This window comes from Suncus etruscus, chromosome 8, assembly GCF_024139225.1.
Source record: "Suncus etruscus isolate mSunEtr1 chromosome 8, mSunEtr1.pri.cur, whole genome shotgun sequence".
Taxonomy (NCBI): domain Eukaryota; kingdom Metazoa; phylum Chordata; class Mammalia; order Eulipotyphla; family Soricidae; genus Suncus; species Suncus etruscus.
The window spans coordinates 12,382,420-12,403,694 of NC_064855.1; the positions used below are offsets into that span (position 1 = coordinate 12,382,420).

General features: G+C 50.5%; 1 protein-coding gene across 1 annotated transcript in view; it reads right to left on the reverse strand.

Annotated features, from left to right (window-relative positions):
• UBASH3B (ubiquitin associated and SH3 domain containing B) overlaps positions 1-21,275 on the reverse strand; it is a 95,011-nt gene that overhangs the window by 18,232 nt on the left and 55,504 nt on the right. Inside the window, exons 2-6 of the mRNA XM_049778384.1 lie at positions 9,335-9,388; positions 8,075-8,261; positions 6,443-6,641; positions 4,954-5,123; positions 1,306-1,514 (exon numbers count right to left, since the gene is read on the reverse strand). Of these exons, the coding sequence (XP_049634341.1) occupies positions 1,306-1,514; positions 4,954-5,123; positions 6,443-6,641; positions 8,075-8,261; positions 9,335-9,388 (819 nt within the window). The remainder of the gene's footprint in view (positions 1-1,305; positions 1,515-4,953; positions 5,124-6,442; positions 6,642-8,074; positions 8,262-9,334; positions 9,389-21,275) is intronic.

Sequence of the window (21,275 nt, forward strand, 5' to 3'; positions counted from 1 at the left end):
TTGAGACTCCCAGAGGTGCTTGCAAAATGCTGGGTGTCTGTGGAGTGGGAGGGAGTGCTCAGTGCGGCTTGTTCTCTCCCATCTCAGGAGTCTGCCTGTCTCTGCTCCTCTCCTGCCATGCACCCTCTTTGCTTCTTATCATGGCGGTAAAAGATAGGGCTGGTACATTTGGCTTTCACCATGAGTGCAGGGGCAGAGAAGGAAATTCAGAAACATTCACTCACTCACTCACTCACTCACTCACTCATTTACTCACTCCCTCACTCATACTCTGTGTAAGACAGGTTGCTCTGAATGAATACAGGCCCACTTTGATTTGGCGACCAAATAGAAAAGAGGCATGGGTGGGTGTCCTTATCCTCAGGAGGTTTTTTTTGGGGGGTCACATACATGTTGGGTTTCTTCAGTCACCTCTTGTTTCCTCGGACCCCAAATGCTTATCTGTGTGTGCCTGGGCTTGTACCTCTGATGCGTACTAGAAGCACCTACCAAATGACACACAGTGAGTTCTCGGGGGCTTTGCCAGCCTGTCTACACTGGTCTGGTTGGTACCAGGAGAATTGGAGGCTGATGGGACAAGGTAGAGAGAGGCTCCACATGCCAGCCACAGATTCCCCCATTCTTCTTTTTTTCTTTTTGTTTTTGGCCACACCAGGTGGCTCTCAGAGAAATTATCGTATTTTTCGTATCATAAGACACACACTCCCCCACCCGAGATGGAAAATATCTGTGTGTCTTATGGAATAATTGCTGCCTGGAGCTGAATTCTGAGTATTTAAAAAATGTGTGGTGTCTTTTTTTTTTTTAATTTTCTGATGTAAAATAAAAAATGTTAGGTAATTGTGTTTAGCCAGCTGTGGTCTGGTTTATTATAAATATACTTCTGTCTTATAGGCTAGTTGTTCCCAGCCACCATCTCCTGAAGGCATCTCACATTGGACCATTTACTTTAGAATAATTTTTTTCTTGTTTTCCTCTTCTAGAAACTATGTGTGTCTTTTGGTCAGGTGCATCTTATAGAGAGAAAAATATGGTACTTCTGGGAGGCTTAGGAGACCATAGAGGATGCTATGGATTAAATCCAGGTCATCTACATGCATTGCAAATGCCCTACCCACTGCACTATCTCTCCAGTCCCTGATTCCCCATTCTCAGCTTGGACTCCCATCTGAAAGTTGGTTTGCTACCCCGAATGGGGCAGGCAGTGCCGCCCTGTCTGCTGCATTCCAAGGAACCCCCATCCCCTGGGTGTTCTACCCCACACCCTGCACTTGCTAAGGTCAGAGTCTTCTGTCGGTGGCTTACCCATGAAATATCCAGGTACTGCACTCGTCCGCCTTGCTGATGTAATTCTCGGGCAGGAGGCCCGAGCAGCCGGTGGCCAGAGACGTGCCGTAGACCCAGCCCTCGCTGGTGCTGGTCTGCTCCATGGGAGACATGAAGATGAAGTCCCCGGGGACCAGTTCCAGCTCGTCATCATTCTGCGGGGTGTAGGGGTAGATTACCTGTAACGTCTGAAAGAGGAAAAGGCAAATGAGAAACACAGGTCTAAGCCCTTCGTACATGGCCTGAGTACATGGCCCCACACAGATGCACATGGTGGCCTCAGGGTCTGCTCAGGATCAGTGTTCAGAAAATGTAAGCACATTCCTGCTTTTTGGGGTGTGCAGTGTTCAGAATACAAGGAGCATTCTTGTTTTGGGGGTGTGGTGGGTGGGGCATGCCTGCACGAACTGCCGACAGATGTGCTACCACTGGGGTCACCCATCCTCCCAACAGGACATGATCCTCCAGGAGCCCCTTCTTGCCCGAGCATGAGCCCCCAGATCCCCAATGCAACCCCTAGGGTGACTGATTGCTTCCATTTTTGCCTTCCTCCTTCCCAGGCACCTAATCTTATGGGCCCAGACCCAGAAGATAGTTTGGGAAACATTTCACAACTCTGTCTCTTTGTCTCTCTGTCTCTGTCTCTCTCTTTTAACTGCAACTGTAAGGAGAATATTTCCACTCCAGTTCATTTCACAAGGACCCCAAAGAAGCGCTACCTGTTCCTCTTCCAAAGCTCCTAGGGGCAGCTAAATACTCCTGTTCCCACATACAGGGGTCTGGCCACTGCTCCTCAGCTGTCAGACTCAAAGGATAAACCAGCAGGACAGGACACACAACCCAGGACAGAGCCTGTCCCAGCGAGATGCTTGACTCTGCATCTTGTTCCTCTGGACCCCATACAAGGTGAGCAATCAGCAACACATTCTAGAAATCTCTCCCAGGTGGGGCACCCCACCTCCTGGGGATGCTGGACCTATCTAGAGGGTCGTAGTATCCCCGGGACCCTGGTGCAATGCAGGGTGTTTCTATTCACTTAAAAAAGGCGATTTCTGAGAAATAGCTACGCTAACAACTATCAGGACAAGGCTAATGAGTGAGAGAAGTAGAATGCCTGTCTCGAATACAGGCAGAGGGTGGGGAGGAGGGAGATGGGAGGCATTGGTGGTGGGAATGTTGCACTGGTGAAGGGGGTGTTCTTTTTATAACTTAAACCCAACTACAAACATGTTTGTAATCATGGTGCATAAATAAAGATATTATTTTAAAAAAAGGTCGATTTCCGAAGAGTGAGTTGAGGGTGGGGATGCTAACTTTTTTTCCTGAAAAGGGGGCGGTAGGTCATCTAAGTCAGGAACCCCTATTCCAATTCTTCTCTCAGCCACATCCCCGAACCAACAAGCAGAGATTTCTGCTGGTGAGTTGAAACAGCTGAAAGGAGAAAGTTTTTCATAGAAAACCTTCGGTCTGAAAGCAGCAGGTGTTGTGGTGACCCACCCACAGAAATAGTCCCTTTCTGAAGAACATGAAAATGGGGGTCCCAGCCAAGACCTCCTACAGCCCCTCCCAGGTATCAATGAAGGAACTCGTTCCTGAGAATGACACTGGGGCTTTGATGAGAAATGCCAGCCCCAAATGTGCTCTCTGTCCTCTCACTCCTGTCTGTCCGCACCGAGGTCTGGCCTGGCCCAATGTCACTCCTGACCTAGAAGAGACCCGCCACATGAGAGTTTCAGGAGAGAATACCAGAACCTGGGGACTCTCCATATCTTGCTTAGTTTCCCAACCTGAACCTCCTCCAAGGTATAAAGTACAGAGGCACCTCCCTGGAATATTCATGGAGACCCAGCTCCCTAGAGAGGAAGAAGACAGACAAGGGCTGGGGGACAGCCAGGAGACCTCAGGGGGGACAGGTGGAGGAACCAGAGAGCATTGCCAGAAGGGGCAGAGCCACTGATGAGCTTTTTTACCAAGATGCCACGAAGGAGGCCAAGTTATTTTTAGAAAGCAATTCAATGCGGGCGTCTCTCTGGCTGTCTCTCCCCTCAGTGCCCACCGAGCAGAATGTGGGTCAGGCAGAAAAGCAATTACCCTTTAAGACAGCCAGTGGGAGGGCAGCGTGGCTGAGCCATGCCCCATGTTTCCAGGGCACCTCCCTTCCCATCTGAAGGTGACTTCTGTGCCACCTGCCCACCACCTGGCCTCCTCTCCTTTGCCCTGGGAAGGGCATCAGCCCATCACCTTTCTTCATTTTGGGTCACACCTGAGCCATTCCAGGACATGTCAGAATTCTCGGGCAAGTTCTACCAGAGGACAGGGTTTTGCAGAGCTATAGGCAAGTTTCCTGTCCTCACTTCTAGCACTGACTGGTCTTGGAGCAGTCAGATGCAGCTCTTCTAGTTGGGGCTACGTTGAGACCCCAAGATTCTGCAACACATATTCGAAAGTAGTGCTGCAACAGGGCCTTAAAAGGTCATTTATACCACCAGAAACCTCAGTTTCTTTTGCTCTGGCAAATGGCTGAAGTTTGGCTTAATAAAGGTGTATAGGATCGGAGAGATAACACGGGGGCTGGAGAGATAGCATGGAGGTAAGGCGTTTGCCTTTCATGCAGGAGGTCATCGGTTTGAATCCCGGTGTCCCATATGGTTCCCCGTGCCTGCCAGGAGCAATTTCTGAGCCTGGAGCCAGGAATAATCCCTGAGCACTGCCCGGTGTGATCCAAAAACCACACACACACACACACACACACACACACACACACACACACACACAAATTCTTGAGATAGCACGGAGATAGGGCATTTGCCTTGCATGCAGAAAAACAAGGGTTCAAATCCCAGCAGCCCATATGGTCCCCCGAGCTTGCCAGGAGCGGTTTCAGAGCCTAGAGCCAGGAATAACCCCTGAGCGCTGCCAGTGTGACCCAACCCCCCCCTAAAAAAAAAAGGCAGTACAGTTGAGTGACAAAGTTTTCAGCCAACTGCATGGTCACTTCTATCCTTTTTCTCTTAAGAGGGTTGCCCACCTTGATGGAAGGAGCCTAGGCCTCTGACTTCAACTCTGGCAGAAACTGGCTACTGAGATCTCTATCCCTGCCCCCACCCCATCTGTGTATCTCAGCCACATTTGGAGTTAAGTGGCCAGTTGTTTTGCAGAGAGACACCTGCACTCCAACATCCTCTGGAAACTCAATGTCACCTCCTTGCTATGACACAGCTACCACTGCATCCTTTGTGCCTTTAAGTGTGTGTGTGTGTGTGTGTGTGTGTGTTTATGAGAAGAGGAGACAGTAGTCCTGTCTCCTGCCAGTCCTCTGGAAAATCAAGCCCTGTTTTCCAAAGGTCCTAAGCCCCACCATTGCATGCTAGGTTAGTGGACGACCAGTTTTCAGAGCTTTTCTGCCCCATGTCCTCATCACTGTCACTATTAGCAGTAACTGACAAAACACAGAAGCTGTTTCCAACAGGCCTTTCCATTGCCACTTTCTGCTTCTGACATTCCCCAGATTGGCAGGGACATGAGAATGAGGGAGGCGGCATGCACAGGGGAGAGTTGGTACATGACACTTCCCTGGATGCAGGACAGAGCCTGGAGGCCACCCAGAGACTCATGGAGCCCCCTTACCTCATGATTCGCAAAGCGGATATCCCGTGAGAAGATGGTGGCGGCCCAGTCACAGCCTAGCTTGACATCGATGCTCTGGGCTAATTTCTCCAGGGTGGGGAGGTGGCTGGCTTGAAAGTGATAAGCCAGAGTCACATGCAGTTGCTTCTTATGAGGTTCCACGTGGACTTCTGGAAGAAGAATGGAGATGGGTGAGTGGTGGAGAAACCAGATACGGAGCGCATGACATCCTACTTCCACGCACCGAAGATTTGGGTCCTTGAGCCCAAATGATGCTGTTTGTCTCTAACAGAGCTGCAAAGGAGGAGAATGAATGTGTGTGGGGAACTGGGCCCTGGACCAGCATGCCACAGCGTGATCTCCCAGCTGACTTCTCGGCAGCTCTCTACCTTCATGGAGAGGAAACCGTTTGAGCTGACACTTGCTTCTCCCCAGCCCCCTCTTCCTCCTTCTTCAGGAGAAATAAAGAATCCATGCTGGTGTCTGAGGTTCTTCTGCTTGTGTCTGAAATCTGCGTTGGCTGGTGGAGAAATGGTGGTGGTAGTATGAGACATTCTCAATATTCGAAATAGATTTTCTCATTAGCACTGGGGCTCAGATCATTGTTGTGAGACTTTCCCTCTGCAAAGGAAGGGATCTTGAACAGCATTTCTTAGTTCTATCCTGATACTGCAGTATTCTTGACCCCCAAATGTGGGACAACTACATAGTTACTCTCGATGTTGATGTCTCCTGGGGACTTAAATCTTCCCTGGTTGAAAAACCAGTGGATTTAAGTACATGCACACATTCTAAGATACCCAAAAAGCTCTTCCAGTCTGCTTAGGTGAAGCTTCAGTTTTCTAGTATCTTTGGACATCATTAAGCAGGGGAGAGTCATCATGCCTCTAGCTAAAATATGGACAGAGCAGCTACAAGGTGCTGAGTGAGCTAGAGACAGCAGGGCTGGCCTGTGAGGAGAAATGGGAGAAGAGGGGGGCACTCAACTCTACACGCTCTGTTCTCCATTCCTGCCTGGCTTTGGTGAAAGCCCTACCAATTTGGGGTATATTCCCAGGGCTCACATTCCCTGTAGATGTTCGAAACTGGTAAAAAAAAAAAAAAAGGACAATCCACACATCTCCTGAAACCTCCTAGGATAGATCAGGACACCCTAAGTCCTTGCTGAAGGGGTGCAAGTCTGCTCAGAAGTGCAGAACCTCAAGGCAGACAATCCCCAGCAGAGACTGACTAGGGGGCTAGATTGGGCCATCAGGTCTCTGCACCACCGCCAGGGGGCGGCACTGGGTGCAGAATTAATTGGTGGCAAATCCACCCCTTCTGGCAAAGCCCAGGTTGTCCTGGCAGAGTCCCCAAATTCTCAGCTGCGAGATGGCTAATGTGCCAGGGCAGCACAGGCGTGGAACCTCATTCCGCCTCTGCCTGCCTCCCTTGCTCCCTCTGCCCACCCTCACTGGTCTGCTGCCCAGGCAGGAGGGCACAATCTCACCGGTCTTGGACGCAGCCTCTGCAGCGAAGTCAGCAGCGAACTTCTTGAGGATGTCGGCGCTGTCCTCCTTCACGAAGAGGCCGATGAAGTTGGAAGAGGTGTAGAGCTCCAGAGGCAGAGGCGCTGAGAATTTGCACTTCCAGCGGCTGACTGTGGCCTGCAGGGCCTCTCCCAGAGCATCCACCTTGCTGTCCTCACACTGCCGGGGACAAGGGCCACATGAGGATAGGGCAGAGGGGACAGTGTCCTTGCTCACTTGGTCTCGGCCCAGGGTGTGTCTAAAGATGCAGCTGCTAAACCATCATGTTTGAACCATGCCATGTGGTCCAGAAATGAGGGTCTCAACCACTCTGTGCTCTCATGCCCCCCCCCCCCCAATTCCTGGCAGTGGAAGCAAGAATGGGAGAGATGACAGATAATGCAGCTCCAAGAAAAGTTGGGGTATTTTCTGTTGATCAGTATCTTTTTTTTTTTTTTTTGGAGGGGTTTTGTTTTTTGGGTCACACCCGGCAGCGCTCAGGGGTTACTCCTGGCTCTGCACTCAGAAATCGCTCCTGGCAGGCTCTGGGGACCATATGAGATGCCGGGATTCTGTCCTGGACCAGCTGCATGCATGGCAAACACCCTATCACTATGCTATCTCTCTGGCCTCCGATCAGTATCTTTAGGCCTTTCCTATTCCTCTTTGACCTTCTCACCCTGTGCTCAGGGACTTTGAGATGCCACAGTGATTAGGGCAAGTACTTAGCATGTTCCTGACAGGCTTTGGCCTCCAGTGCCATGTGGCCTTCAGGGCAGGTGTAACCCTAGAAGCCCTTAAGCACTGCCTGGAGATCCAGAGACCCCTTGGCTACACAGACCTTAACATAGAGTCACCTACCTGCTTGGCTGAGAATTCCCAGGTGATTAGGAGTTCACTGAGCATTATTTGGGACACTACCTTCCCCTCCAAACCTGAGCTGGTCACCCCCAGAAAAGCATGGAAGGACAGTGCAGGGGCAGAGAATCATGGTGGCTCCTTCTCTCCTGCATCGCACATACTCTGAGCACTTTAGACAAAGCCCCTGGTGTTTGAGAAAGTCAGAATTGGTTCCATTTCCAGAGCAATGTTGAGTGAGAAGGTGTGGACGAGAAGGAGAGACAAAGGGGAGAGAGTGGAGGAGAGAGGCATGGAGGGGAAGATTGGAGAGAGAAAAATATGCATCTTGAAAAACTCCAGGAAATATCTTTTCAACTCATAGTCCGAAGGGGTCACCGAGCTTTTTTTTTCTTGCTACGTGGGTTTGCCTGCCCCTCAGAGAATTCAAGAGGAAGTGGTAGGTTTGCATGTCACTGGGAGGGGCTGGACAGGGTCAGAGGGGCAGTGGGTGCTGTCAAGGTGGCCAGGTAGAAGGTGGGCGGGTACAAGGTAGCATGGGGTTCTGTCTTTCCCAATATCCCCTAGTCGAGCCAGAAGGCAGATAGATGCTGGATGAAGTGAGGGGTTTATAGGCTTTGTGCCCATTGAGGCTGCATTCAGAGAGTCACAAATCTGAGGTCCTTAGCAGAGTGCAGACCCTTGGGACACATGACCAGATCCCCCAGACCCTGCCGCTCTCCCTCCTGCTGCCCAGGGCCCACAGTGTGACTCACCATGAAGAACTGGCAGAGGGTGATATGAGGGAAGATGTTGTGTGCCTTGTTCTTCCCACATAGTTGCTTCGACTGCTGCCAGAAGTCCGACAGCTTCTGCCCCAATGGGCCATTGGGGCGGAGGTAGAGCACATACTCGCGGGGTAGGGGGTCATCCAGGAAGGGGTCACCCACGTGAGAGAAGAGCCTGCAGGACCAGGAGGGGCAGTGGAGGAGGGAGAACAGGGGAAAGGGATGTATCTCAGGGGTGCCATGCCCAGCAGGATTTCAGGCTTCTAAGTGGGAAACAGCTCGACCACTGCAGCTCCCGCTGTGCCCCCATTCATGCATGTACTGATTTTGCTTTTGTTTGTCCCCCATGTCTTGCTATAACGTCCAAAAGCCCCTCCAGGGTCCTCTCCATCATCTCCAGCTATTCTGACTCCTTTCTTAGTTCTCCTGCTGGGCTCTGACTGGTCTCTCCCCCTGTGGCCACCACTAAGCCTGGGTATCTTAGAAGAAAAGTGAAGAGGGGACTTCCCTTGGTTGAGATGATCTAGAGGGAAGGCAGAGATTCTTCCAGATGGATTCGCCCAGCACCTACATACCCTGAGTAGAGCTCGAAGAAGAAGAGAGGAAGGCTGCATGCTAGGCAGGTTCCTTTGCCCTGAGCAACCTGGCCCTTTCTGGAATTTCTTTGTTTGTTGGTGTGTTTATTGGGTCATGCCCAGCTCTGCTTAGGGCTTATTTCTGGGGGGTTAAGGAGACCATATCAGTACTGGGAATTGAACCCGGGTCAGCTGTGTCCAAGGCCAGTGCACTACCTGCTGAACTACAGCTCCAGTTCTACTTGCCTTGAATTTCTTCTTCTTCTTCTTCTTCTTCTTTTTTTTTTTTTTTTGTTTTTGTTTTGGGTTATACCCGGCATCGCTCAGGGGTTTCTCCTGGCTCTACACTCAGAAATCGCTCCTGGCAGGCTTGAGGAACCATATGAAATGCTGGGATTCGAACCACCGTCCTGCATGCAAGGCAAATGCCTTACCTCCATGCTATATCTCCAGTCCCTGCCTTGAGTTTCTTTAAGCATCTCCAAAAGAAACTGAGCCTGGGCAGAGGGAAGAGGCAACCAGTTTAATAAAGGAGCTGGTTGCAAGGGCTGGAGGCAGATCTGTGCCCAGGAAGGAGCCCCCAGCGCCACGCTGCTCATCCCTGATCACCCACATGTTCTCAGAGCTAATAATGTACGTCTACAGCATCTTGGTTTATTTATCTCATACCAACCAGTCACATGCCGCCTGAACGCTCCTTCCTCCCGTGGATGCCAGGGCTTTTTGTCTGGAAAAAAAAAAAAAGATTTCTATTGTTAGTATTTTTAGTCTCTTATCAGTTCCTTTGGCAGCAGGGGAGGAGCAGAGCATGAAGCAGGCAGGATCACATGTGAGGCTAAACCCCCAGGGGTGTGTATATGTGTGTGTGGTGAGGAGACCCTGTGGCAGGATTCTCCCATACCCCGGGGGGTCAGAGCAGGTCCAAGGCAGTGGGGAATGTGAGTAATTTCCATGCAATTAGCATAGATTTGCATGCAGCCCCTGCAGTCTATTCTCAGCCTTTTCCAGATTCAAGTTTTATTTTTGCTTCCTAAAAGGTTGTCATGTCTTGGTTTCCCCTCCTTCCGTTTCACCCACTCCTTCTTCCTGACCCAGATCCCCTCCAGAGCGGTATTAAAAATACAAATATGTGGGCCCGGAGAGATAGCACAGCGGCGTTTGCCTTGCAAGCAGCCGATCCAGGACCTAAGGTGGTTGGTTTGAATCCCGGTGTCCCCTATGGTCCCCTGTGCCTGCCAGGAGCTATTTCTGAGCAGACAGCCAGGAATAACCCCTGAGCAACACCAGGTGTGGCCCAAAAACCAAAAACCAAAAAACAAACAAACAAAAAAAAAACACAACAAATATGTGGGGTTCCATCCCCGGCATCCCATATGGTTGGTCCCCTGAGCACTGCCATGAGAGCAGAGCCTGAGAAAAATAGATTCCTGAGAGAGAGCAGATTCCTGAGAGCAGAGCCAGGAAAAACCCCTGAGCACCACTGGATGTAGCCCAAAAAAACAATCAATCAATCATTCAATCATTTTAAAAAATGCCCTGAAAGACCAGCCAATGATACCCAACCTTCCCTTCCCCGACTCTCAGGGTCTCAGCTCTGAGAAAAGGATTATTGGGTATAGATGGAATAGAGTCACTACCATTGCTGGAGAATCATCACCCTGCCTGATGCCAGCCGGGTAGCCTTGGTATTGTCTCAGCCAGAGTCTCTGGACAGCCAGGCTTGCCCCTGAGCCACGTGGGCAGGCTGATGCTCACAGAGCTACCAGTGCTTTGCCTGTTGTGAGTGAGGCTCTCGGGCCATAATCAAGGCCCCGCACATGTAATTGGGCCCCAGCAGGGCAGGCACAAAACTTCTGTTGTGCAGTGATTTTGATAATGACACATCAGTAAGAGTAACACAGGCAAAGCACAGGGAACTATAAATCATGGAACAGAGAACTGGTCACAGCTGAGAGCTTGGGGAAAGCTTTACAGAAAAGGAGTCATCTTGTGGGGCCCTGAAAAACATGAATGCATGTGGAAGGCATGTGATGTGGACTCCTTGGGCATGGAGGGGTCTGAGATGGATTCATACCCACTGGTAGAGCCTCCTTCTTGTTTTTCTTTTCTTTTCTTTTTTTTTTGGGGGGGGGTCACACCCAGCAGCGCTCAGGGACTAATCGTGGCTCTATGCTCAGAAATCACCTCAGCAGGCGTGGGGGACCATATGGGATGCCAGGATTCGAACCACTGTCAATCTGCATGCAAGGCAAACACCCTACCGCTGTGCTATCTCTCCAGCCCCAGAGCTTCCTTCTTACTACTTCCTTCCACCCTAATAGAAAGAACATGGATCCCTGATTCCATGAGAATGAGGTCTCCCCAAGAGAGAAGAGAAGGAAAATACTTAGTAAATCCACCTACTTGTCAAGTCAATGCCCCCCCCCCCCAGGCTGTGCCTCCTAGCTAGGACCACTTCCAGGAGGTACTCCACACTGTCAGATTCAAGGGGTTCAGTGGGAAAGGCCCTCAGCATTCAATAACTACATTAGGAAACCCACTCGGGGTTATGGGATGCAGGCACCCATGCCTATGAGAAGGCAACTGTCTTTTGTTCCTCTCGAAGTCCTGAGCACAAACACAAATCAAGATGGCGAAATGGTGCTGCTGAGGCAGCAGTAAAAGTAACAGACATTTAGGAAGGCGATGCAGGGAAGACCAAGTCATAGAAACCCACTGAGTCTGGGCTGGAAAAGGCCAGAAACCCAGAGATCCTGCCCCAGCTACTCAGGTCCCCTTCCTTCTAATACCCACAGCTGGCCACTGCCCCCACAAAAACAGACAAGCCTGGTCTTTATGGAGGCTAGAATCCCTTCTGACCCCCAAGATGAAATGCACCAAAATAGAATCTGTTGTTTCAGAAACAACTAGAAAATGAAAAAGTGCTTGTGGTCAAGTGTGGCTCTTTACACAAGGGATTCCTGCGTCGTTTTTCCTTTCCTACTCCTAAGCAGCCCCTTCATCAAATGGTCCCTATGAAGTATATTTTTCCCAAAGGCCAAGGTGCATCCTCTGGAAAGAAAGCGCTGAGACCACCCTGGATTAAGGAACTCAAAAGCCCAAACGTTAGGAGAGGATTTGGAAATAGACTTGAGGAAGATAGGGCCACAAGGAAAGGGTGATATTCAGCTTGAACAGGATGACTGTGCCCAAAGCAGTGGCAAAATAAAGAAAATCAGCCTTAGGGAGGCCAGAACAATAGTACAGCAGGTAGGACACATGCCATGCACGAAGCCAACCCAAGTTTGATCTTTGGCATTCCATATGGTTCTCCAAGAACCACCAGTAGTGATTCTGAATGCTAAGTCAGGAGTAACCCCTGAGTACCAGGAGGACTGATCCCTGAGCACAAAGTCAGGAGAAAGCCCTGAGCACAGATGGGTGTTGTGCCCTTCCCCCCAAAATCATCTTTGGGTAAAGATCCCTGGCAGTGATGCACTAACAGCTTGGGGAAATGTCTAGAAAGTTGCGGCAGGAGTCACATCCCTTCCTGGGTCATATTTTGCAGGCATCTTTGTGTCCTCCCCTCCACCAGGCTGGTACCAAGGGGTAAGTTTTCCCAGAACTCTGCCCACAGGAGCACACTGGCAGCAGGGGGACACTCCCACAACCCCCTGAGGAAGAATACTGACCCCTTCTATAGGACTCCCTCCCCTCCATGGGCCAGTCAGGTTGGGGCAGTAAATACCCTTAACTTGGGCAGAGTCTAAGCAGCTGCTCCTCTCAAAGTGCCTCTGAAGCCAGCAGAGAATGTCCTAGACCAAGAGCAGATCCGGAGGTGGGGGGTGATACTTTGATCCAAAGGTGGGCAACACAGCCAGTAGATTGGAGCAGCTCTTGGAAGGAGCACCCTTGGGCGGGCATGAGGGGGCTGTGGAGGGGCCCTGGCCCCATCATTTGAGAACAGAGCTCAGTGCCTCAGACCCTTCCCAGTGGTCCCAGTGATGTCTAGGCTCCTTTTTATTGGGTTTATTGAGTTAAGTTTGGGTGCCATGCACGCAAGGTAGGCATTTTACCATACACCCATCCTCACTTTATAGCTCACTCTTAGAAGGATGTTTGATAGCACAGCGGGTAGGGTATTTGCCTTGCGCACAGCCAACCTGGGTTCAATCCCAGTATCCCTTATGGCCAGCCCCCAGAGCCTTCCAGGAGCAATTTTTGAGTGCAGAGCCAAGGGTAACTGCTGAACGCCACTGGCTGTGCCTCTCCACAAAATTTAAGAACTCAAAATTTTGGAGTACATTTCTTGTGCAAGGTTAGAGAGATATTAGAGATACTACAAGGGTCCACGCACTTGCACGAGGGGCTGGAGAGATAGCACAGCACAGTGGTAAGAAACTTGCCTTGCACATGGCCAACCCAAGACGGACCTGGGTTCAATTCCCGGCATTCCATATAGTCCCCCGAGCCTGTCAGGAGCAATTTCTGAGCACAGAGCCAGGAGTAACCCCTGAGCACCGCCATGTGTGGCCCAAAAGCCAAACCAAACAAATAAAAAAACACACTTGCATGAGGTCAACCCTGGCTTGACACCTCATACTATCCCCTGCACCTTGCCAGGTGTGCCCACACTTCATAGCCCAGTTCTTGTGCACTGACAATGTTTAAAAGCAATGCCCCAGCCCAGGCAGCTGCACCAAACAACCTCTGTCAGTGACAGTAGGAATGGCCACACTGTCCTCCATACCCTGGGATTTGGGATTCATCGATTGTCTATCCACAGAGTTGTAACTTTATCTAATCTGCAGGTATAGAGATACTGGGGACTTTCAAGAAAGTTGGCAAAGGGACAGTCTCTTTTTTGGGAGAGTGTGAAACACACCCTCTCCCTGGCCCTTGTTTCTGTCTTCGCCCAAGGAACTGTTTCCAGAGACCCAGGTGAAAACCAAACTAAGATCTACGAGTGCTACACTTTGCCCAGATGGAGTCATGAGCCCAGACTGTGGTCTCCGCATCCCTCAATGGCTTCTGGCCACACCCCACTGATGCATGCAGGACCTGCTTTCAGATCCTGCAGGATCCCTGCCCCAATTCAGGAACTGAGCTTGGCTGGATAGTCCCACTCAACTGCCTCCCCGGCTGACTTGTTTCTCCAGGGTCCCAAGTTGGTTCCCATTCTGCCCAGTAGTTTAGTTCCTCTGCTAACATCCATCCAGCAGTGCTCCAAACCCTGGTTGCCCACTGGTTGCCCATGCATGGAGCATAGTCCTTGGCCTCAAGAGAACTCTGAGCCTTAGAGGAGGAACAGATGTGGTAGCTTATCATGACTCAATTATGGGGATGGCCAGTATTGTGCCACATACAGGGGGCACTGCAGGGGCTCAGAGCAGGGATATCAGCTCAGGAGGGAGCAGATTATCGGGCTGAGGTGCCCTCATTATTCACCAAGGCTGGGGAGCCACAATGAACACAACTTTAAGTGTTGAGTTCTTTTAGTGACTGAAGGTGATAACAAGCATTGGCGAGACATGAGAGTGACTGCTTCCATTCTTGTTGCATGCTGCCTTGCATTCCTCTAGCTGTCCTGACTTTGTAAAGCTGGGATGGTGACATCTGCTGTCACCAACAGCTAGTGCCCCATGACAATCACCAGGGGAATGACAGGAGAGTGGTCAGGCTCCAGTTGACTCTCAGGTATAGTGGGCCAGGCAGTGACGATGGACATACATACATATATGTAAATCCTCTAGATATTTCAGAATGAAATAGAAAAAATTTCTCTTCAATTTCATGTCTTATTTTCTTATGTGGGTAGGTAACATACAGTCAATCAGTGAAGTGGCCCTATGATGAAATCCATGGAACTGGAAGTTATTTATATTGGCCTGTGTGCTCTATAAAAACATCAACACACAAAGGGTGCTGTGATCCAATATAGTCTGAGAATCTGTTCAGGGAGAGACGATGCCTGATCTGGGTCTCCAAAACAGAGAAAGAGGGGCTGGAGAGATAGCACAATGGTAGGGAGTTTGCCTTGCACGAGGCCAACCCAGGATGGACCCGGGTTTGATCTCCAGCATCCCAGATGCCTCCCAGCAACCCCGAGCCTGCTAGGAGCAATTTCTAAACTCAGAGCCAGGAGTATCCCTGGGGGGCAAGCGAGGTGGCGCTAGAGGTAAGGTGTCTGCCTTGCAAGTGCTAGCCAAGGAAGGACCGTGGTTCGATCCCCCGGCGTCCCATATGGTCCCCCCAAGCCAGGGGCAATTTCTGAGCACTTAGCCAGGAGTAACCCCTGAGCATCAAACGGGTGTGGCCCGAAAAACCAAAAAAAAAAAAAAGGATTATCCCCAGAGCACTGCTGAGTGTGACTCCAAAACAAAACAATAACAATGACGACAACAAATAACAGAGGAAGAGCTAATAGAGCTGGAGAGGAGGCGAGAAGGGCATTTGATTTGACAGTGTGGTGCTGGGTGTGAAGACAAGTACAGTGAAAGCAGTTGGGCAGAGGAAGGATCTAGGCTCATTGTGGCAAGTGTGGCCTGGTCATGGCTGACAGTGGGGCCCAGGGACAAAGCAAAGGCAGTATAAGTAGCAACCCTGCCAGGAGAGGTGAGTTTCGGGGGACATGAGTCCATCCACTGTGGCTGCTGTCAGGGAGGTTTTGCTGGTGAGTCCAATGGATGTAGAGAAGTGGAACTGAAATGGGAGTGTGGGCAGATCTGGATTGCTGAGGACCAATTTGAACTTAAGGACATCCAAGTACCCTTCCCACAGATGCCAGGTCCAAGGGTGGGGGTAAGGTGATCCTCAAACTTAACATGCAAGCAGCATTTTGAGACTGTTTCTCATGGAGGTTAGACACTTCCTTAAAGCCAGTGCTGGTTTTCATTTCCAGGATGAACTCAGCACCCACGCACCAGTTGTCCTGGTTCAGGGTGGCCTCTAGCAATGGCCTCCCCAGGAAACTCATGGAGGAGCCATTGGGGAGAGCCTATTCTCTACCCTAAAGAACTAATGGCACTAGTTTATCTGACCTCCACTCTCTGACACAGTAAGAGGCAGAGGCAGAACAAGACAAACGGACAGACATCTATTGGCTCCAAAGACCTTGTCTTGTTAAGAAGAGAGTACTTGCCTTGTATGTAGGTGAACTGGGTTCAATCCCTGGCATACCTATGATCTCCCGAGCCTGCCAGACATGATTTCTGAGCACAGAGGCAGGGATAACCCAAGTGCCAACAGGTATGGCCCAAAAACAAAGTAGAACTAATTGAATTTTCTAATTACTTGAAGTTGCTTTATTCCTGGCTTTGTACTACTGGTAGACCTGGGGTCCTAGCCTCAGGACCTAACATGCTTTGTTCCAAGGATCTCTGTAGCCAAGGACTTACTTGTATGGAGAAAGAGAAGATAAGGAGCCAAGCGTAGAATGTCAAGTCCCCTCCAAGGGGATGCAACCAAAATTCTATTTTCCTGATATGCAGCATAGACTGTCTCAACTATGAGAAACCTTCCTGGGCCAAGTATAAAATGTTTAAATCAGGGGTCTCAAACTCGCGGCCCACGGGCCATTTGCGGCCCTCCATACAACATTTTGTGGCCCGCGGCCGGCCTTCAAATATCGCAGTATTCACGATTATTCGCTTACCGAATAATCGCAATAAAAATCGCATTAGTAAGAAAAAAAAATCCCATTAAACATTCGCATACCCCGAGCAGTTTCGTTCGGGGTATGCAAATGTTTAATGCAATTTTTTGCGATTTTTTTTTCTTACTAATGCAATTTTTTATTGAGAATATTCGGTAAGTGAAATCCCTTATGCGGCCCTGCCTCACCCTGACTTTGCCTCCTGCAGCCCCCAGGTAAATTGAGTTTGAGACCCCTGGTTTAAAAGATATTCTCAAGTGTAGGAGATCAGTGTCTACATTTTTCATACCTAACAACTTCAAATTCAATTAAAAGATGACCTAATTAATCAGCTTTCTCATTTTTCTTCCTTCAAAATCAGTTTAATGATCTACAAGCAATCGGGGAGAGGCTAGCTCTGAAGAAATACAACTCCCACCTTGGCTTGCTGGAGGGTCCAGTTACAGAGTTGAAGACTGAAGCCCAAGATCACAGAGAAGTGATATTCCTCCAAAGGCAAAAAAACAGATGCAGGATCCTCTCCAGGCTATCATAGACTTTCACTGGGCTCAGAAAATACCTGAGAGACTGTCGTTGGTGTGTCCATTCCTGTGACACCTAAGGGTCACACAAGATCAACTGAGAGCACTTGGGTTGACTCATGAGTAGGCTCAAGGAATCAGAGGACACTCCTGATAGTGTTAAGTGAACTAGGGGCCACTCCTGGCAGTGTTCAGGGGACCAGGGGCCGCTCTTGGCAACACTCAGGGGATCAGGGACCACTCCTGGCAACACCTGGCCCACAGGGCTAGATAAGCTCAACTCTAGGGTTGTGGGCTCCTTTGAGTTGGTCTCAGGTGTGGAGACAGTTCTGGCAGCTGACGCTCACTGTGCTGTTCCTGTAGATCTTCAAGAAGACCCAGTGGCTCGGGTACTGGGAAATGCCCCAGTGTCTGCACCCCTCAGTGGCATGAGAGTGCTTTCACTCTCTTTTTAGTACCTGCTAGAGTAGGTCTGTGTTTCCTAGATGATGGTTTGTTCCCTGTCCCTTATATGCAGGGAACTCAGGTTCCCTTTTCATTCCATTGTCCAGAGAGTGGAAAGTGTCAGATAAACTGGTGTCATCAGTTCATGGGGGTTGCAGAGAGCCTGGGCAGAACTGCCCTGTCCAGCCCCCCAACCCCTGGGCCTCCCACTGGTATAGCTGGAGGAGGTCAGTGGAGGGGCCCATCAATAAGCAGGACCCTAATGGCCCTCCCTGTTCCCAGGAAATGGGCTTAATGGAGAAGGTGCTATTGATCCTCTGGACCCCATTTCAGGGTCAGCCTCATGGCGATGCCCCCCTCTCAGAGATGCAGGCTAATGGACAACAGCCATAGAAGGCGGACCCCAGTGATCGATGAGCCAATGGGCTGGACTAGCCTGCCAAGGCCAGCCAACGAGAAGGAAAATGCCACAGGCTTTTAGAATAAAGATAATCAAGAAAAGGGAGGGGAAAATAATAAAAATCACGGAGCTATTCTGGGGCTTCCAGGCCTGCTGTCTCGCCCCACCCCCCTCACTCCACAGAACTATTTTCCAAGCCATAAAGAGTCTATTAAGCAGCTCTCCTCAGGGGGTGGTTAGCAGAGAAAACGCTGCTTTGGTTCCCGATGTTTTTCAGTGGCCAGGCTCAGCAGTCCATATGGAGGTTGGGTTTTGTTCTTGTGAATAAGGGGCTGGAGCTCAGGCCTGTGCTGGAGGGAGGCGCAGTTTGTAATTGGGAAATCAACCATTAGGCTCTGGGCGGGGAGGGAACAGAACACGTTTCATTCCTTGTTGCTTGCCAGCAACCAAGAGACAGACAAACACACCCCTTACACACACACAGAAACATACACACATCAAGAGAGTCAGACATACATAACCCTTACACACACACACACACACACACACACACACACACAGCCGTGCAGGGGAAAATGACAGTAGCAGACCATGGATCTGCAGATCTCTGTGTGGCAGAGAAAGGCGCTTAACAGAAATAACGGCCACACACATACCAATGCATATTCACTCACCACCCCTGAGACTTATTTTCTTGCAATTAACAGCTAGTAGAAACCATTCAAGGTCAGCATCTGTGGGGCTGGGAGGCCACAGTTCAGGGCCAAAAGGCCTTGCAGGCAACTAAACTTCAAGTTTGATGCCCCCCACTACCACCCCCCTGACAATGCACAGCTTACAATGCTTTCTGCATCTCCTCATGCCACTGCACTCAGCAATGCAGGTATAGCCCGGACAGCCCTGAGATGACCAGGGTGGCTCTGCATTGCTAAGAAATTTAGCCACCAGGCCCTTACATTGTCTGGGCACTTCTGGCACCCCCTGAGCAATACCTGGGAACACACCACCCTCAAATAAAAGTCTGGGAATTGGAAGACCCAGATTCTATATGACCCAGCTTCTCCATTCTGCAGCCAGACATCCCTCCTGCCTAAGGAAGCATCCCTAAGTTCTGGCCACTGAGCCAGGTGACAGCAAATATGAATTGCCCCTTGAATGCACAGCACATGAGGACAGTGACCCTGGAGTGGATGCACAGCAGGGGAGGATGTTTTGCTCCTTCAGGCTGTGTTGACTCCCCACATCTGTCACTGGGGCCATCCTTTTTGCTTTGGGGACAAAGTCCTCTCAGGGACTGGCCCATCTCCATGAGTTCTCAGACAAAAGCTGGGAAGGTACTGTTAGTGGAAAGTTCTACCCTGTTATGAGTTAGGGTCTATACTGCCAGGGACTGGTCTCCAGATGACAGGCTAGGTTCAATCCCCCTGAAAGGGCCTAGTCTGTCTACCCCCATGGTTGAAAGTCCAGCTAGTCCAAGGGCCAAGGAGCCCCTGAACCAAAGTCATTATGTTCCTTATAGGTACTGTGGGGAGGGGGGCAAAGAGGGAACCCCAGTGTGGCAGTGAAGATAGGGATGGGGACATTTCAGCAGGTATGTGGGGGTGGAGGTAGCACATGGTGGGGGAAGCATGCCTGGGGTGACCTCAGTGCTTCTCCCACTTTCCCTATTAGAGAGTTTAGGGGGACCAGCGGGGGGGGGGGGCAAAGAGATAGTGGGCTTCTTTGGTTCATCTCCATGGTACTGACTACAAAGAGGAAGCTAAAGGGCACTGTGAATTCAGCCAGTACTTCAAGAAAGGAACCAGAACCTACTAAAACTGGGTGATAAAGTTCCTTTGCCATAGCTGCATCCCTGCATTCCATCGAGGCCATTCACAGCCCAACCTTGGGAGAAGGGTGCAATACACAGACTTTGGACTGGGCAGAGAAGGGGTCCCCTCTAAAGGGATCCGCAGCCTGTCTAAGTCCAGAACCTTTCCAGAGAAACCTGCCATGGGTAGCTTTGGAAAAGTGACCCACAGTACAGAGAGCCCAGGGACTGTCTTTCTCCCACCATGCTTCTGCCTGCTTTGGAGTTCTCCTTGAGAGAATCTTGCAGGGAGAGCTCATGGCTGGGGCTTGGGGGACCTTCTGTGTAGCTGGAACCCCAGGCAAAAGCTCCTCCTACCACTACAGGGTTCAACCTCTGTTTCCTAAAACCACCTTCTGCTTCCCCTTTCTCAGGACACTTTTTACTGGACAGGCTGCATAGCACATAAGGACACCAGCCAGGTCCCACACACTGGACCACCATGGTCTCCTTACCACGTGCTCCCTGTGCTGCTGGGCTTTCAGATCCCTTAAAGTGGTGAACCAGGCTTTGTGCCTGGGAGTGCTAAGTGATAGCTACCTCCTGAGAAATGCTTACTCAAAGGAGTGGCTGGTTGGTAAGTTAGTCAGAGGGCCCGGAAGATGAGATCTCTAAGCTCTACCCCCAGTATCCCTGGGAGTAATTTCCACCCCCCACAGAGTAATAAAATAAAGTTTTGTGGGGCCAGAGCAATAGCGCAGCAAGTTAAGGTATTTGCTTTGCAGGCAGCTGACCTGGGTTTGATCCCTGGCATCCCATATGATCCCCTGAGCCTACCAGGAGTGATTTCTGAGCACAGAACCAGGAATAATACATGAGCGCCACTATGTATGACTCAAAAAACAAACAAGCAGATAAATAAAGCTTTCTCTTCCCATTGGGCTTACAGCTCTGAATAAGCCTTTCAGTTCTAAAAGCTCCCACTCAGTGCCTGGGGAGGGAAGGAGAGAACACTCATGAACACAACAGGTGAGGGGTGGAGGACCCATGTCCCATGTCTGCATCATTCCTCACGTGCGCCCCAATGCCCACTGCCCTGGTCTACATGTGTCTGCTCTGTATGGATCCGTCCAGAACCCATCCAGTATCCATTCAGGAGCTGATCCTTGCTCAGAGATAGAACATTCCCTCCAGTGCTCTCAGGCTACCGCTGAGATTTAAGGGCCATGTGGCCAGGCAGAGACCAGAAACTAGCCCAAGACGGGAAGCCAGCATAGACTTGACAGCATCCCAGCTCTCTGCCAGCAACATCCCGGCATCTCCACTTTGCTTGCCTAGCACTGCAGCAACTTCTCTTTGTTCAATGCTCTTCCTGGGTGCTCTGGTTGGTGCTCATTGGCTGAGAAGCTTTAGGGGACCACTTCCTGAGGCCTCGCCTGTAGCAGTCTAGGTGGGTCACAGGGGACAAACCAGCTTAGAAAACCACTGGGGGGCTGGGAAGGGAACAGAGCAGGAGAAGTTGCATATCTAGCACGCACCCAACCCTGGGCCTGTCCTGGCTACTTCAAGGCTCTAAGAGGCAGAGCAGTTGTCCAAAAGTACTCAAGACCCTAAAACTCCTTTGGATGGTGGCCAGCCTTCATTTCTCTCAGAACAACATGGTAGCACTTGTGCCTACAGTCAGGCCTCAGGAACTACCCTCACCCATATGGAAATTGCCCCAAAGGCCTGTGCCCTGTGCGCAGTGATCACCAGGCACCAGGGAGAGGACATGTGGTGTTGGCATTAGCTTCTGGAATAAGCCCCAAAGCCCAGGAAGCAGACAAA